Source organism: Lithobates pipiens, unplaced genomic scaffold (assembly GCF_037356315.1).
Source record: "Lithobates pipiens isolate NorthernLeopardFrog02 unplaced genomic scaffold, aLitPip1_a1.2 Scaffold_19, whole genome shotgun sequence".
In the NCBI taxonomy this organism is placed as follows: domain Eukaryota; kingdom Metazoa; phylum Chordata; class Amphibia; order Anura; family Ranidae; genus Lithobates; species Lithobates pipiens.
The window spans coordinates 241,331,367-241,349,903 of record NW_027507764.1 but is presented as its reverse complement, the minus strand read 5'-3'; the positions used below and the strand labels follow the sequence as shown (position 1 = coordinate 241,349,903).

Genomic DNA, 18,537 nt, shown 5'->3' with positions numbered 1-18,537 from the left:
CCAATCCAAGCCGGTCACATGTATTGCCCACGTGCACGCCCCTAAGGCACGCACAGAGTGGGATCGGGGACACCGCTTGTCACCCTGACATAGCCCAAGCCCAATCACAGTAAAGAGCCAATGAAATTGGCTCTTTACCATGTGACCGGCACATACTTTGGTCAGACCATGCCCCAGCCTACCTGACCTTGGCCCATCGTCCTGCGATTCGCAAGGGAACAAATTGGAGACTTAACGACAATTTATTGCGGAACTCCATATGCATCTCCGTGACACAAAGAATTCTCATACAACATGGCTCTCGCCTCAAGAAAATTAGCGTTGACGATGTACACAGACTCGATTTCTGAGCTCAAACTCATTCACAAACGAGACCTGGACCCTGCTACTTTCGTCCAGCTCTCTAATGCCTATATAGACCTACTCCAACTTCACCCCTGGCGACTCCATGCGGGACTACATCAGAGACAGCACTACCCACCATTGACGTATCAGACGCTCTAGAGCTCGATAATCCCCTATCTACCTCTGAATTCTTACAAGCCATTAAAGACCTGAGAATAGGCAAATGCCCTGGGCCTGACGGATATACACCCCAGTTTTACAAAACGTTTGCCCCCCAATTGGCGCCCCTTCTAATGAAAGCTTTTAATTCAATTGAAAACTCTAACCTCCCCTCTAAAGGACTTCTATCGACCAATATCTCCATTATACCTAAGCCAGGCAAAGACCCATCCCAATGTAGTAGCTATTGGCCCATCTCCTTACTTAACATTGACCTTAAGCTGTTTGCAAAGGTTCTGGCCACATGCTTGTCCCCCCTGCTCCCGAAGGTGATGCATAACAATCTGGTGGGGTTCGACCCCGGCGCCTGTGAGGTTAGAACCCAATACGTGGACTACTTTGTGGGTAGGGGGGCCATTGATATGCCAGACAATGTCTGAGAGGCATTTTCCAAATACATATTTCTCTGAAACTCCTTCATTTACTGCTTGGCTTGGTTTTAGGTGTCTCCCAGGTATATTTATGTTTTTTCAAGTTGTGCCTTTTTCAACAACAGTGCAAACCCAAGTTCATAGCGAGATGAGGGGACAGTCTCTTCTTCAGATAATCTTATGTTGTGGGTCTGCTACACACACACCTTTTTTTGGTAACTAATGTATGTAGTGCATTACTGCCAAAATCGTGCTCATTTTCAGCACCATGGCAGGAAAATGGCATGATTGTCCAAATTTACACCTTACTGTGGGTGTTTTTTTACTAAAGGCACATCCACTATGCACTACAAGTGCACTGCAAAAGTACACCTGAAACTGTACTTGGAGTGCAAAGTGGAGTTTCCTTTAGTAAATCACACTCCTCAGCACAAGCTAAAATTTTACTCCAAATACATTTTTGGCGCAATGAAAAAGGAAGCCACACATTGTTGATAATTTTAACTTTTTAATCCAAGCACATTCACATGTGCGTTTAGAAAATGTTTTTACAACAAACCAAGAAATTGTGTGTATCAAAAACAGAGTTTCTGTAAAATTTTGTTTACTTGGTGTTTTTGTGTAAACAGGCATGCATCAAACCGTAAAATACAGAAGACAGGAACTTACAAAGTTCAACTTGGAAAAGTGAAGACAATATCAGACATGAGTATGTACAAACTGGGCTGATATTGCCTTCATCACATGGGGTGTGACTCCTGGAAAATCCAAATTTGGAAGATGCACACAGTGTGTCAACATGTGCTATCTCCCATCATGGGGGATTAATGTACATGCTTTGGGGCTGCAACCCCTTCATCTCAGCCACTTTACACACAACACGTACATTGATCCCCCATGATGGGAGATAGTACATGTTTACACACTCTGTGCATCTTACAAATTTGTAATTTCGATAAATACAAAAGTTGTATTTTAAAATAGCAAAACTAAAACCCTATCTAGTTTTTTTCTGTTTCACACTCTCCCAAAAAACATTAATGATGTTCTTCATTGTATTTTTAACATCATTGATGTTTTGCTGTATATTTTCCAAATCCCGATTGCACCCCCATTATCTCCCCAATCAAGATCTGGGCACTTTCACTGGTAAGACGGGAATCTTCTTCCACATCATCTACAAAACAAAGCAAAAAAACACACCATGTAATAAAAATATGGTGACATACATTGATGAGCTTACCGCAAGCTGTTTTCTCCGACACTCACCTGTTGTGGTGACAATTTGCCCCACCTCAACAATCTCTCCTTCCTCCTCCTCCTGCTCCTCTGTTTCTGGTTTTCGAAGTTGCCCTTCTTTGGGAGGGGTGTGGTCCCTGGTGTCCTGATACTTGCTGAGTCTTCTCTCCCCTATGAGAATGTAAAAATAAAAAAATTAGCATACAGAGGGCAGAAATAGGAATATGAAACATTGCTTGGAAGTTTTGTACAATTGTGTTTTTTGGCCGAGTTCCAAGGTGAGAACATTATTGTGGACACTTTAAGCTGGAATACTTACCTGCAGAACGATGTTTCTTACGAACGAATGAAACCATGAACTTGAAAGTGGCCATTTTAAAATGCACAACATGAAATCAAAGCACATGGAGCAGTATGCAAGCAAGAATAATGATATGAACACACGACAACTACTTACTTTTTTTTAAGAACACGCTTGATCCTTATGTACTGCTCGTGCTCCCTGAGTTTCAGGTCTGACCAGCGTTTTCTCAGTCGATCCTTGGATCGTTGTACCCCAAAATTCTTCTGAAGACTCTTCACAACTTTAGTCATGATCTTGGCCTTTCTGATATTTGGGTTTGGTTAAGGTCCATACTTCCCATCATAGTTGGTCCTGTTCAATATGTCCAACATCTCTCCAAAAGACATATTTGAGGCCTTAAATCTTCTCTTCCTCGATCGGGACGTTTCAGGCTCCGGGCTTTCCTCCCCCTCCTCCTCGTTAGTGGAACTGTGATTTCGCACCTGCGTTCTCTCCGCCATGTGCTCTCCCCACTGCGCCGAAAGCGAAGGGGCGGGGAATAGTCTAGAAAGAACGTCAGGGGTGGGCGGAGTTTCACGCATGCGCACTGTATATAAAACGCAACACGCGTGTATCGTCCGTACAATCTGGGAAGAGAGTGAGGCGCGGACGCGACGATCGTGCAAACGAAGGTAACATTTTTAACTTGGTGCATCACTAGACTAGACTGTTTCTATGTAGGCTGATATTTGGACAAGATTAGGAGGGTTTTTCATGGCATTATTAGTATTTTAGGGTTTGTCTTGTGTTGTGTCTTGCAGACAAGATGGATCCTTTCCAAAACCCCAATTTTATGGGGCTATTCCTCCAAATGTACAGGGAGATGCCCTACCTGTGGCAGATCCACAACGAGTTTTATTACGACATAAGAGGAACGCAGCGCTGGAGAAACTTCTTTCTTTGGTGTGGATCATGGTCCCCACAGCAGGCATGGCCTATATGAATATGAAAGTTGGGGCCATGAAGATTATATATCTCAGGGAGAGAAAGAAGCACCTGGAGTCCTTGAGAGCAGGAGATCCAGATGCCGTTTATTACCCCAGGATGGTTTACTTCCACAGGCTGCATTTTCTGGTAGACCAGGGGGTACCCAGGCCACCACTCTCCAGTCTTCCTTCAAGGCATCCTTCACCCCCAGCTGAGGCTTCCAACATCCAACCTGGGCCTTCCAGGCAGCAACATGTGGTGGGGCCCAGCTTGAGACAGGTATTGCATTGTTGAATATATTTCTTGTGTTAGATTTAATGATGTTAACTAGATGTTCTTATTGATCAGTAAGTTGTGATTTAACAAAGTGGTTTACATATCAATAGACAGTAGTGACCAAAAATGATTGGGACAGGAAAGAAAAATGCTGGGCTCAGAATGATAGTCTGTTCTAGTTGATAACATTCAATTTGCAAAAGCCAGGAGCACAAAATGGTGTGATTGATGAGCAAAAGACTAAAACTATGTCCCCTTTCATACACAGGAAGACCTCAGTCGGGGGGAGGCTGTGGGAAGTGGCAGCCAGGAGGTCGACCAACGTTCTCCTCCTCCTGCCCCAACTACAGGAGCCCAGCCACAGCCTCAAAGGATGCCTGGTGGGAAGTGCCTAAGGAAGACGAGAGAGTGATGGCCTGGGTTCAGTCTGGTCTTCCAGAAGATGCAGCCTCTTGAAGAACCACATCCTGGGGACATAGATGGCATCTGATTTTCCTGTTCTCTAGGACTTCGGGACCAGACTTCTCTCCCTGAGATATGTACTCCTTAGGCCACCAACTTTTCTTATTCTAATTTGTTCATGTCTGCCCTGGGGGCCAAAGGCTGCACCAAAGTAACAAGTTTCTCCAGCGCTGCATTCCTCTTTATTTTATTGCGACCAAAATAAAGGTTTTTTTGGTTTGATTAAATACTTGTGTATGTGTTTTCCTTCCAAAAGGCCAGTTTATTTGTGAGCAGGCAGGTACATTTAAAAAATACAAAGTGAAATTAATAACAAGGGGGTACCAACACTAAACAACCTCCTGTAGATTAAAAACAAAAAACCAAAGATAAAAAATACAATAATGTTGTTGTGGTAAGTTTACACACAAAAAACACCCCAAAAAAGGAGAAATTAGCAAACTGCCTTTAAAGGAGATTTTTAGGAATTAAAAAAAATAATAAAATCATCCAAAAAAGAATAAACAAAATCTAAAATTGTGTAGATGTGACGAAAACAAAAATTGTATCGCCGAAATGGTTAAAAAAGAGTCATGAAATACGTTCGGGAGAAGTGTGTGTGACTATGAGCATCAAAAGAAGTTCCTTCTTGCAGCATTGTAAAGAACAAGAGAATGCGCTTCATGAAAGAATTTTTAACATTGCAGCATGACGAATGTGCTTCCTGAAAGAATTTTTAACATTGCAGCATGACGAATGTGCTATATCAATTACGAGCAGTCGTTTTACCTGAACGAACGCTTCCGTGTCGGAATTTGAATGTGAGCATGCGTGGCACCTTGTCCGTCGGAGTAGGCTACACATGATCAGAGTATGTCCGATCAGAGCAGTTTGTCGGAAAATATTTCCGGCAAATTGGAATATTTGGTCCGATGGAAACAGTCCGATGCATGCCACACACAGTCGGAATATCCGACAAAACGTTCCGACCGGACACATTCCGACGGAATCTCCGACCGTGTGTACAAGGGCTTACATCTGCCACATCCATGGAAAACTTTTATATCCTAAAACTTCTTCGGTTTGGGAGGGGGTTCCACCACATTGTGGACTAACTTGTCTCGTAACTTCGGTGCTTTTTTGTAAACAACTTTTGGTTTTTCCATTATACATTCTTTGAGGAGGACATCTTGTTTTAAAATGTTCCAATATTTCTGTGTGATTTTTTTTTTCAACCTCTTTATTCTATACATTGTAGTCCAGTACTATACACGTGCCCATATTCATATTCCATACTCATTATGCCTCATAGAATCGACGTTGGGGTGTCTGCTTTCCAAAATGAGGTCATTTTGTGGGTAATTCCACTGTCCTGGGGCTCCAGGGCCTTGACAATTGTAATAGGTGGTTAGGAAATTAGAGGTGTAATTTTATGCTAATAGAACCTCTGATGGTGCTCTCTGCATATTGGACCTCTGTGTGGACAGGCTGTGTAAAAGTCACACACGTGTGGTATCTCCATACTTAGGAAGAGTAGCAGAATGTATTTTGGGGTGTAATTGGAAGTATGCGTATGCTGTGTGTGAGAAATAACTTAAGACAATTTTGTGGAATATAATTTTTTTTTTTCTTTTACATTTCTTAATTTTCCCAAGAATTGTGGGAAAAAAAATTACAACTTCAAAAAACTAACCATGACTCTTGCTAAATACCTTTTGACTGTCTACTTTTCAAAAAGGGGTCATTTGGGGGTTATGAGATAGGCTGTCAGTGCATCAGGTGTGATCAGTTTTCAATGATTTGCACCATAGCTTGTAGGCTATAACTTTTACAGAGAGTAAATAAAATCTACTAATTTGAGTTATTTTTACCAAACAGATGTAGCCATATAAATGTTGGCCCAATTTATGAACAAAAATGACTTATTTTCTAAATTTTATCATAGAAACTAAAAAAAAGTCGTGTTTGTTTTTTTTTAGAAAATTTTCGCTCTTTTTTTCACGTATGTCGCAAAAAATAAAAAACCCAATGGTGATTGAATACCACCAAAAGAATGATCTATTTGTAAAAGTTTTGTTTGGGTAGAGTGTTGCGTTACTAATTGGCATTCAAAGTGTGAGAGCACTGAAAGCTAAAAATTGGTCTGGGAAGCAAGGGTGTATAAAGGTGAATAAATGTCCTATATTGAAGTGGTTAAAGGACCAGTTTGTTGAGGTAGTTATTCCTGATCAGCAGGCCCAGGATTTGGCTGGTATATCAGAAGCGTTGTGTTTCACAGTAGATGCTATGAAAGATTCTATTCTCCAGGCCTCACGGCTCATGTTAGTGCTGGTGCATGTGCATAGAATCCTACGGTTGAAAAGTTGGTCAGCTGAAGCTCTTGGCCAGGTTCCCATTTCATGGTGAACGGTTATTTGGAGACGATCTGGATAAGTATATCCAAAGAATTTCTAGTGGGAAACGTTCTCTTTTACCAGTTAAGGAGAAGTTTAAGCATTTTTCCTTTAAATGTACGTCTTCAGTGCCACGGGCATCAGCCTAAGGGCAGTCTCAATGGCCTCCACTGTCAGGTTCAAGAGGTAGACCTCAGGGTCAGTCCCAGGGCCAAAAGAGGACCTGGGGCAGGAAACCCACAAAACAAAATACTAAAGCCTCCTTATGAAGGGGTGCCCCCGCTCACTCGAAGATCTGGCAGGAACAATGTCAAGACAGATGAGTGGCTTCCTCAATTTCTCGAGTTTCGAGAATTCCAGTCTCCTTGTTTTCTCAGGTCAAATGTTCCCAGAGTCCCACGGAAAAGGAAGTCTCTCTTTCTGGCTTTGGATCATCTTGTCTCAAAAGGAGATATAAGCGGTTCCCATAGAAGAGCAAGGGTTGGGGTTTTATTCAAATCTCTTCACAGTACCAAAACCAAATGGGGAGGTTAGACCAATTTTAGATCTCAAGGATTTAAATCCGTTCTTGAATATCCGTTCCTTTCGCATGGAGTCAATCCAATCAGTAATCTCCATCCTACAAGGAGGAGACTTTCTGGCATCAATTGACATCAAGGATGCTTATCTCCATGTGCCAGTTTTCCCCGCTCACCAGAAATGTCTGCGCTTCGAGGTAGAAGATCTTAATTTTCAGTTTGTAGCTCTGCCTTTCGGTCTAGCTACTGCACCTCAAGTGTTAACAAAGATCGTGGCCCCTCCTTTAGCCAGGTTAATGGCTCAAGGCATAACAATACTAGCCTACTTGGACGATCTTCTCTTTGTAGATCAGTCAGTAACCTGCCTAAACCAAAGTTTAGTCACAGTAGTAAGTTACCTAGAATTCCTAGGCTGGATTCCCAACCTAGAGAAATCCTCCTTAACCACTTCAATACCGGACCTATTCTGGCACTTCTCTCCTTCATGTAAAAATCATAATTTTTTTGCTAGAAAAGTACTCAGAACCCCCAAACGTTGTATATACGTTTTTGTTTTTGTTATGTTTTTTTTTGTTTTTTTTAGCAGACACCCTAGGGAATAAAATGGCAGTTATTGCAACTTTTTATCTCAGTCATTGCGCAATCATTTTTCAAACTCTTTTTTTTTTGGGGGGAAAAAAAACGGTTTCATGAATTAAAAAATAACAAAACAGTAAAGTTAGCCCAATTTTTTTTATATAATGTGAAAGATGATGTTAGGCCGAGTAAATAGATACTGTAACGGCTCCCCTAATATAAAGGGGGTTAACGCAGTTTGCGATGTTCCCTCTCCGAGACACACATCCAATCGGTACCAATATCCACAGTTAAACGACCCTTTCCTATAGGAGCCGATCCCTCTGGCAAAAAGACGAGACGCACTCTGTCTCTGCTGTAGTAGGAATGACTTTATTAAAAACCAACATTGTATTTTTATACACAATTCTAAGGCACATGTTTTAACATGAACAAGAGCCCAGCTTCCCAAGACGTCTGCTAGGCTTCAAACGATCCCACCCAATACACATCTTTTCACAAAGGGTTAGCAGCCAGTCTGTCTGGCACTTTACACTACACACAAGGATAGACTTAAATGAACAATAGAAATGCAAAACAACTTAATTCCTCACAACAATGACACTTAACCCCCACATACAGTATACAATGTATTATACAGCCTTGAATATGGCTATCACAGACCATATCGGGGGTTTCTTTTATTCACCCTGTGTCCAAAGTGACCCCACTGTCACAGATACCCAACGTGTCACGCTTTAAAATTGCGCACAATCATGGGATGGCGCCAAACTTCGGTACTTAATCTCTATAGGTGACGCTTTAAATTTTTAGTGCTAGAATTGTTGCACGCGCTCTAACGCAGGCGGCGATACCTCACGTGTGGTTTGAGTGGCGTTACATATGTGGGCGGGACTTGCGTGTGCTTCTGAGTGCGAGCTACCGGGGACAGGGACATTTGACATTTTTTTTTTCATTTTAATATTTTTATTTTTTTTACTCTTTCTTGACATCGCTTTTATTCCTATTACAAGTTATGTTACAGGTCCTCTTTATGGCGAGACATGGGGTCAATAAGACGCCACATCTCTCCTCCAGGCTGGAAAGCATAAGATTGGGGAAAAAAAAAATCACCGATCTCATGCTGACAGCCGCGATAACAGCTTTGTTTATTTCCAGGTACCTGCGTGTGACGTCGTGCCCGGGCCTTCGACGGTCATAGAGATGACTGGTGACCATCTGGTCACCGGAAATCTCTATGCTTGTCACCCGGCGGGCGTTTCTTTCTCTGGGCCCCCGATGGGGCACGGGAGAGCCCGGAGAAACACCGGATAGCGGCAGGAGGGGGGGTAGACGTTTAGTCCCGTTCCCTATAAGAACGATCAAGCAAAGTAACTGCCGCGATCTTTCTTATCGTGCACAGAATCACCTGCCAGAAAGATTGATATCTGAATGGTGCCTGTAGCTATAGGCATCATTCAGATATCACTTCAGAAACCAGAGGATGTCATTTTACTATGGCCGGGTAGAGAAGTGGTTAAAACCGTCAAGGAGATTGCAGTACTTGGGGTTGATCATAGATAAAGTTCAGAAGAGTGTGTTCTTACCCCAGGAAAGGATCAGTTCCATAAGGGAACTGATTCAGCTTGTCAAAGAACAGTCCTTCTATTCGGCTTTGCATGAAGTTGTTAGGAAAGATGGTGGTGGTGCAAAACAGTATTCTCTCAACTTGGAACAAGAAGATACGAGCCTTGGACTTCCCAATGTGCTTCTCCCCCCAAAGTGCGTTAGAGCCTTAATTGGTGGTTGATATCCAGGAATATTCAACAAGGGAAAGACTTTCTAACAGTCAACTGGAGGGTGGTAATGACAGATGCCAGCCTTCTGGGCTGGGGAGCGGTCCTGGAATAAGCATCTGTCCAAGGGAAGTGGTCCAAATCGGAGAGGACCTTGCCCATCCATATTCTAGAGATTCGGGCTGTACATCTGGCTCTAGAGGTCTGGACGCTGTACAGGACGCCAAGGTTGGGTCCTGGACGGGTGCTATGTAGCACCAGTATTCAGATTGTGGTCCCTTTAAGGGAGTCACGGTAGACTTCAGGAGGTCACCCAGAATGGGTGAGGAATTCCGGGTGTAGTCATCAGGTGAGGACTGACTCGCGGTCCTCTGTATATTAAGAGAGAGTTGGGACCCAGAATTTGGGGGCTCTGAAGTGATATTGGGGTGGGAAAGAGCCTCCCTCCCTGACCACAGGGATTCAGCACCCAGGGGGTTAAAGGCCTCCAGGAAAACAGCTTACAAAAGACAGAAAGTAGTGAAGAGGTGGTGGTGAGGAGGAGTAATTTACACCTGTATTTACACCTGTCTGATGAGCTGTGTTGTTTTGGAGGCTGCAAAAGATTCGACCAGGACTCTCAAAACTTTGGGGGTGAAGACCCGGCTACAGAATTGTATGCGTTTTCTTTAATTTTTTCTTTTGTGCTGAAGATAAGCAGACTTTGGTTTATATTTTGATCTGTGTGCTGAAGAAAGCCTTATTTTTGATTTACTTAAAATTAAGTCTTTTGGTTTCACCTTTGAACGGTTTATGCACTTAGTCCCACGGAGATATTATCCCCAAAGTTTACAACGCTCAGACTACGGAATTGTTCTGTCCGGATCCAATCTGACAATCCCAAAGGCCAATGTGGCCTACATCAATCACCAAGTGGGCATGAGAAGTCGTGCAGCCCAAAGAGAGGTGAATCATGTTCTATCTTGGGCAGAAAACAACATTCCTTGCCTAACGGCGATTTTCATTCCAGGAATAGAAAATTGGCAGGTGGATTAATGGAGTCGCCAACAATTGTTTCTGGGAGAATCATCCCTTCACCCCGACATCTGTCAATATGTCAAAGATGGGGTGTTCCGGATGTGGATCTGTTTGTGTCCAGATTCAACAACAAGGTTGATAACTTTGTGTCAAAGTCAAGGGATGTGCTGGCATACGGAACAGACGCCTTGGTTTTTCCATGGGATCAGTTTTCACTGATTTATGTGTTCCCTCCTGTTCTGCTTCCGCACCTTCTTCGCAGGATCCAGCAGGAAGGGAAGGAGGTGATTCTTGTGGCCCAGGAGATCTTGGTTTGCCGAGATCATAAGGATGGTGGTTGGGGACCCATGGCCCATACCACTATGGCCAGACCTTCTCTTGCAAGGTCCGGTATCCATCCTACCTTACAAACGCTAGATTTAATGGTTTGGCTATTGAGTCCCACATTCTAAAAGATTGTGGGCTCTCAGCTTCAGTAGTTTCTACCTTGGTTAATTCTAGGAGGCCGGTCTACAGGGTCATATACTATAGCGTCTGGAAGGCAGATGTCTCCTGCTTTGAATCCAGGGGTTGGCACATCAGGAATATGTCATAGGTAGGATCCTTGAATTCCTTCAGATGGGCTTTGAAATTAAGCTGGCCCTGAGTACTATCAAAGGCCAGGTATCGGCTTTATTGGTCTTTTTCAACAACCACTTCTCATTCTCGGGTTCGTAATTTTATTCAGGGGTAATATGGATTAATCCTCCAGTTTGGACACCCCTGAACCCTTGGGACTTGAATTTAGTCCTGTCTGCATTACAGAAATGGCCTTCTGAGCATTTTGTTCCCTTAGTCCTCTTGGCGAGGAAAATAATTTTTTTGTTAGCCATATCCTCTGCTAGGAGTATCTGAGTTGGCAGCTCTTTCTTGTAAAGAGCCATATTTGATTATTCACAAGGATAAGGTGGTATTGCGGCCTCATCCTAAATTCTTACCGAAGGTAGTGTCAGGTTTTCATTTAAACCAGGGTATTAGTCTGCCTTATTTTTTTCCAGAACCTCATTCTGTAAAAAGAGAGTTCACTACATTCTCTTGATGTAGTGAGGAGCGGTCAAGGTCTATTTAAAGGTGACCGCTCATATTTATAAAACGGATGTTTTGTTTGTATTGCCAGACGGTCCTAAAAGAGGACAGACAGCATCAAAATCTACTATTTCCAAATGGATTCCTCAAGTGATCGTTCAGGCTTATTGTTTTTGAAGGGGAAAATTCTTCCTTTTTCATATTACACACACTTCACTAGGGCTGTTAGTGCTTCTTGGGCAGTGCATCACCAGGCCTCCATGGCTCAGATCTGCAAAGCTGCAACTTGGTCTTCAGTCCATAAATTTACCAGATTCTACCAAAATAACTGTAAAAGGTCATAAGGATATTGCCTTTGGGCGCAGTGTGCTGCAATATAAGTCCTCTTATCTCTTGGTGCCTTACTTTTGTTGTCTCCCTCCTTTCGGTTGCCATTGCTATGGGACATCCCCATAGTAACTACTATGGCTCTGTGTCCCGTGATGTACGATAAGAAAATAGGGTTTTGTATAACAGCTTACCTGTAAAATCCTTTTCTTTGAAGTACATCATGGGACACAGAGGTCCCTCCCTTCTTTGATATACAAGTGTATTGCTTGTTACAAAACTGAGGTACTCCCAGTAGTGGGAGGGGTTATATAGGGAGTGCACTTTTTGTCTTAGGGTGTGCCAGTGTCCATCGCCTGAAGGTGGCCTATAACCCACATAGTAACTACTATGGCTCTGTGTCCCATGATGTACTTCAAAGAAAAGTGTTTTATTGGTAAGCTGTTATAAAAATCCTATTTTCTCTTACCGATGGTGTTTACCTTGTAAAATGCCACATATGGTACATAGACTCCCTAGTGCCTGGTTTTTCGGGTCACCTTCTCGCATATCTTTTCGCTTCCTATGCCTGCAATTGATTTTCATGTGAGACGTGTTTGCCCACGTGTGGTCTCTTCCGGAGTCTCTTTATGAATGTATTATTATGTTTGACGTGTCTGTTTTTGTTATATGGTTTCCGTACTTACCATGTGATGCTTTAAAAATTAAAAAAGTATTGGGGGGGAAAAAGCCTACAGCCATTAATTATGGCCCACTTACATTTCTACATTGTACTTGAGCCAACACTTTCGGGTAATGGGCACGAATGCGCGCTGCCCTTGACCCGCTCCCACTGTAATTCGTTAAAGCGGGACCTGATCTCCGAGTAACATGGATTTGATGTCCGCCGGCACCCACCGATCATTAGGCAGAGAGCTAGAACGGCGATCTGCCTATGTAAATAAGCCCACCGTTATGTTGGTACAGAAGTCATGGATCGTGTGTTCCTGTAAAGCAGCAACATAAATCCTTGCCTTCCTCTAGTAAAAGCACCTCCCACACAGTGCACAAACACTGGCTAGGCACACAGTTAACCCTTTGATTGCCCCTGATGTTTAACCCCTTCACAGCATTTATTTTTTTAGCACTGATCACTGTATTAGTGTCACTGGTCCCCAGAAAGTATAAGTGTCCCATTTGTCTGCCGCAATATCACAGTCCCACTATAGGTCGCTGATCACCGCCATTACTAGTAAAAAAATAAATAAAAAGATAAAAATATCAGTTTGGTTTGCGCAAAATATATAGCATCTATTTTTTATTTTTTTTACCAAAAATATCTAACAGAATACATGTTGGCCTAAATTTAATGAAGACATTTTTTTGTTTTTTTTTCATTGGATATGTTTTATAGCAGAAAAATAATATGGGGGGTTTTTGGTTTATAAGGCAAAAAAAAGAGATGTAATCAAATACCACCAAAAGAAAGCACTATTTGTGGTAAAAAAAAGGGCAAAAATTTTGTTTGGGTACAGCGTTTCATGACCACAGAATTGTAAGTTAAAATAACGAAGTGCCGTATCGCAAAAATTACCTGGTCATGAAGGGGGGGTAAATCTTCTGGAGGTTAAGAGGTTGTAGAGGCAGAAGGGTTTTTTTTTTTTGTTTTTTTTTTTTTGAGAGAATACATCGAGGTAAAACAAAGTTCTATCTGCATCTCTCCTCACCCCCATCCCAAACATGGACTTCACATTCAAGCCAGTTATATCCCTGCTGGAAGCCCCACTCTCCTTTCTTCCTCTCACAAATGACACAGTCAAATCCTGTGATGAGCGATTGGGGGGCGTTGCCATGCCACGCTCTGTGTGTTGAGATGTACACAGCCCGGTTCGGGCAAGCCCTAGATGTGCCCCCATAGACAGCAACTTACTATGGGGGCCCACTGAGAAAAGGAGGAACCAGGAGCACCAGTGGGGGACCTGAGAAGAGGGGGTTCAGGACTGCTCTGTACAATACCATTGCACAGAACAGGTAAGTATACCATGGTTGTTAATTTAATAAAAAGAAAACCTTCAGATCGGTTTTATTTAGGAGCTGGCATCTGAATGAGTCATTAAAGCCTATATCCAGCCAAAATCAAAAACTGAAAAATATGCACAAGGATCAAAAACGTTGGTTAGATGGATGTGTTTGTTGTGCTGATGCCTCTGCATGTGATCTGCAAGATGTATAGTTCTCTGCTGTTAGTCCTAGCGTATGGGTAACCAGGTAGGATCATGCATCTTCTGTAAAAGAACCAGCCACTTTCTGAGAGCACTACTTCAATTGCTATTTTTTTCTCTTGCCTTGACAAAAGCCTAAGGTTTTGAAATGTAATTTTTCTTTTATGTTTCAGAACCTTTTTTTGAATGAGAGCTCAAGCAAATTACTAGCTTTTTTACAGGAAATGATATGCAACCATATCTTGAGAATACACAAGCAGTAAGTTTTAATTTTTATTATTTCATTTGTGTACAAAGTATTTACATAATGTGGATAAAAACCAGTGCAGTGTATAAATATCCTACACTCAATAGGTGAAAAATGAACTTAAATAATTTGATACAGAAGAGATTCCTGTGTCCAAGTGAAAAGTAGAAGTCTCTAATCTCCAAAGTTCAAATGATTGAATAAAAACTGACAGTCCCACTAATAGTCTTTTAGAAGGTGAATTGTCAAGCAAAGCAGCGTGTCGCCAGAGTGCTCTTATTATGCTTAGCAGAACACTAAGAAGTGGTCTAATCATGCTCATAATCAGAAGAATTTGATCCACCACCAGGGCTGCAGAGGTGCCCCTAATGACATCATATAATCATATGTGACAACGCGTTGGATGGAGCCACATACACATGCAACCACGCATGCGCAAATCGATGTTGGCCATTTTAATTACTGGAGGAAGTGTTGTTTTAAGCATTCGTGCATGAATTGTTTTACTATTAAACCATGTACTCGAGTCATAGTGGCAAGTGACAGTGGATATTAAGCCCTTGCTGCATTTGGTGGTTTGTAGGCGGAGGTGAATAGGAGATCTCTGCAGCCCGGGTAGTGGATTGAATTCCTCTGATTTGAGTGTGATGTGACCACTTTTTAATAGTCACGTGAGTTTTGGTAAGCTTAATAAGAGCACTCTCTGGTGACATTCGGCTTTCCGTGACAATATACCTTCTAAAATGGCTTGTGGGACTGTCAGTTTTTATTCAACCATTTGGACTTTGGAGATTTGGGACTTCTACTTTTCACTTGGACACAGGAATCACTGCTGTATAAAATTATTTAAGTTCTTTTGTTTGTTTTTTACCTATTGAGTGTGGGATTTAAGCACTGCACGTTTTTTTTTTTTTTTTTTTTTTTTTTTTTTTATCCATGTATTCTAATGTCAAGTATCAGCTTTGTTAACCTCTAAAATCTATATTTCTGATTTATTAATCACAAGATATGTTATGGGTTAAATGAGAATTCCATTGACCAGGAGGAAAAGCTTTAAATATAATAACATTTATTAAAAGTAGTTGAAAGTATAGCTAATTTTTTTAAATATCTTTTAGTTTTTTACATATCCATTATACATTTCACCATTTACATTCATTGCTCTCTTATGAGCTTCCATAAAATACATTGATAGTCATGTCCTCAAATACTATAAAATTGTACATATACATTTATACATTCATTTCCCTCTTACTCCTTTTTTTTTTTTTTTTTTTTCTCCCCCTTTTGGTGTGACTTGCTCTATCTCCATACTGTTTTTATCCTAATGCCGTTATGGAATTTTCTATCCAACTTGCCTATACTCTCTCATATTTCTCTCCATGTCCTCTACTCCAATATGTTTCCCTATAAAGTGGTAGATTTAATATTTAATACATTTTTCCACTGTGTTAATGTTGGAGCTTCCGCCTTCTTCCAATTCAGCACTATTGCCTTTCTAGCATAAAAAAGCAACAGACCCACCTGTATTCTCCTTCCTATAGGGGTGATATTATTCCCTACTAGTCCTAATAGGCAGATCTCTGCCTCTTGATTTAAAGAGACTGATGTTACTATAGTAATTATTCTCAAAACCTCCCTCCAGAATATCGCTATCTTTGGACAAGACCAGAATATGTGGATGAAATTTCCTGGGGTTCCTGCACATCTCCAGCAGTTTTGAGAGTTTGTTGGAAATATTTTGTATAATTTGTGTGGCGTATAATAACTTCTATGTATTATTTTAAATTGTATTAATTTATCTCGCAGAGATACTAGCATTTGGAGTGGAGATCTCCATATCTCCTCCCAGTTTTTATCTGCTAATGTTGGAACATCTCTTGTCCAGCTTTCACATAACTTACTTATATCTGAAAATGTAGTTTTGGATAAGTAGCTATATAAAATTGAAATTTGCTTTTTTTCCTTACCATTTGCTCTAATTCTGTTTCTATCAATTGAGGGATCCCCTCCGGGAACTGAGCCAATAAAGCATTGACCAACTGCATGTATCTAAAAGTGTAGTTCCCAGGTAGATTCCATCATTTCCTTATTTCGGCAAATTAAATAATTCTCCCTTCGAGGACAACTTGTGATAGTTTTTTAATCCCAAATCTAGTCCATGCCCCTGAATCTTGGATGGAATCCAAATGTGGGAGCTCTGGATTTTTCTATAATGGAGTGTTTGGGGATAAATCCCCTCTCAAATGATCCTCTTTTGCCGTGGCTGCTATCCATATCCATAGTCGTAATCATTGAGCGAATCAGATCTGACCTATATTTTAATCCGTGAAATGTCAATGACTGCAGTGCCTTCTGCGACTGGACCACTGCGGCCTCTACCATCGTGGGAGAGTCAAATCCATATTGATCAAGTAATCTATCGTCACCAACTGTGTAGCCATATAATATTTATAAAGGTCTGGGAAAGCCAATCCCCCCTGTACCGCCGGACGCATGAGTACGCATAGTTTAATTCTAGCTGGTTTGCCTTTCCATATAAATGTAGAAAACATACTGTGTAGCTGTGTAAAAAAACTTCTTAGGCAACCACTGCAGAGAATTTCTAAATAAATACAGAACTTTAGGAAGAATCTTCATCTTTATTAAATTTATACATCCCAGCAGTGACAGGGGCAATGCCTCCCAGATCTTTAACTTTTTCTTACACTCCTGTATTACTGGATCTAAATTCAACATTTTAAAGTCTTTGACCTGTCGAGATGATATTATACCTAGATACCTAAATTCTGATAGCTATTTTAATAGTAGATCTTGGGGGAGCTGTGTCTGGTGCCCCTTTGTCAATAGAGAATAACAAAGACTTATCCCAATTCACTTTAAGCCCTGTAAACACTGAAAAAGTATTCAGTAGTTCTAGAGCTCCTTTCAATGAAGGACCTGCATCTCTCAAAAACAGCAACATATCATCGGCATACAGGGCTACCCTCTCTTCCATCCTCCCAATCAGAAGTCCCCGAATATTCGGCAAGGTCCTCTGCCACTGACTATTGCAATCGCAAAGAGTGCCGAAGAGAGAGGGCAGCCCTGCCTCGTGCCTCTATGCAGCTGAAAGTCTAGCTAATACACAAATCTCTATCTGTGGTCTTACATCAAGGAAGAAAATACTAGGTTGAAATAAAATATTTACATAAAGGAATACAGAGTATATTCTTTAAGACAGTGATCTACAAGCATATATATTTACAAGTAACAGGGCACACCTTTCCCATAATTACCCATCCTTACCAACGTTCCACTCTGGTTTCCCACAGAGAGCTGTTACCTCCCCTTTGCTCTGAGTATATGCCTTCATGCTGATGCCCCATAGGCTGGCCTAGTTGGATCATGATTGGAGGGCTTACTACCTAAGTCTGCCCCCTTTCATGCAAATCCTTGTGGCTATTCTGGGCAGGAGATGTAATTGAATTAGCCCAGGAACTTAAGTATTGATTATGGTTGGGCTCTCTTCATTGTCTACCCCAGCAAGTGAGTAGGTGTAAAACAATGGAATTGGCTCCCCATTGTTTGTATATACATGCCTTGGGCCAGCATTGTCTGTCTGCTTTTTTTTTTTTTTCTTCTTTATTTGACATATTTCAATATAGCAGATCAAGTTCTGACAGACCAAGTTACAGCATCAGTACCGTATATACTCGAGTATAGGCCGACCCGAATATAAGCCGAGGCCCCCAATTTACCCCCAAAAAAACTGGCAAACTTATTGACTCGTGTATAAGCCGAGGGTAAGACATGCCTGTCCATCCCTGTGTGTGTGTCCGTCCATCCCTGTGTGTCCGTCCATCCCTGTGTGTCCGTCCATCCCTGTGTGTCCGTCCATCCCTGTGTGTGTGTGTCTCCATCCATCCATCCATCCCTGTGTGTGTGTGTGTATCCGTGTGTGTGTGTGTGTGTGTGTGTGTGTGTGTGTGTGTGTGTGTGTGTGTGTGTGTCCAGCCTACCTGTGTCCTGAGCCTTTGTCCCGAGCCTCCGTCCCGTGCCGAGCCTCCTTGCCTCCGTGCCTCGCCGCCGTGCCTCGCCGCCGTGCCTCGCCGCCGTGCCTTGCCTCCGGTCCCGTCCCGTCCCGTCCCGTGCCGTGCCGTCCTGTGCCTTGCCTCCGTCCCGTGCCCTCTTCGTTCGTCGGCGGCCATTGTAAAATTCAAAAGCTGCGCCGCCGCCTTCGCCTGTGATAGGCGGAACACTGAATTTCCCAGCAGC

At 42.1% G+C, this 18,537-nt stretch overlaps 1 protein-coding gene across 3 annotated transcripts in view; it reads left to right on the top strand.

The window, feature by feature from the left end:
* TERT (telomerase reverse transcriptase) overlaps positions 1 to 18,537 on the top strand; it is a 381,041-nt gene that overhangs the window by 212,700 nt on the left and 149,804 nt on the right. For all 3 annotated transcript variants that reach the window (XM_077491847.1, XM_077491845.1, XM_077491846.1), the window contains exon 8: positions 14,207 to 14,292. In XM_077491847.1, coding sequence (XP_077347973.1) covers positions 14,207 to 14,292 — 86 coding nt within the window. The remainder of the gene's footprint in view (positions 1 to 14,206; positions 14,293 to 18,537) is intronic.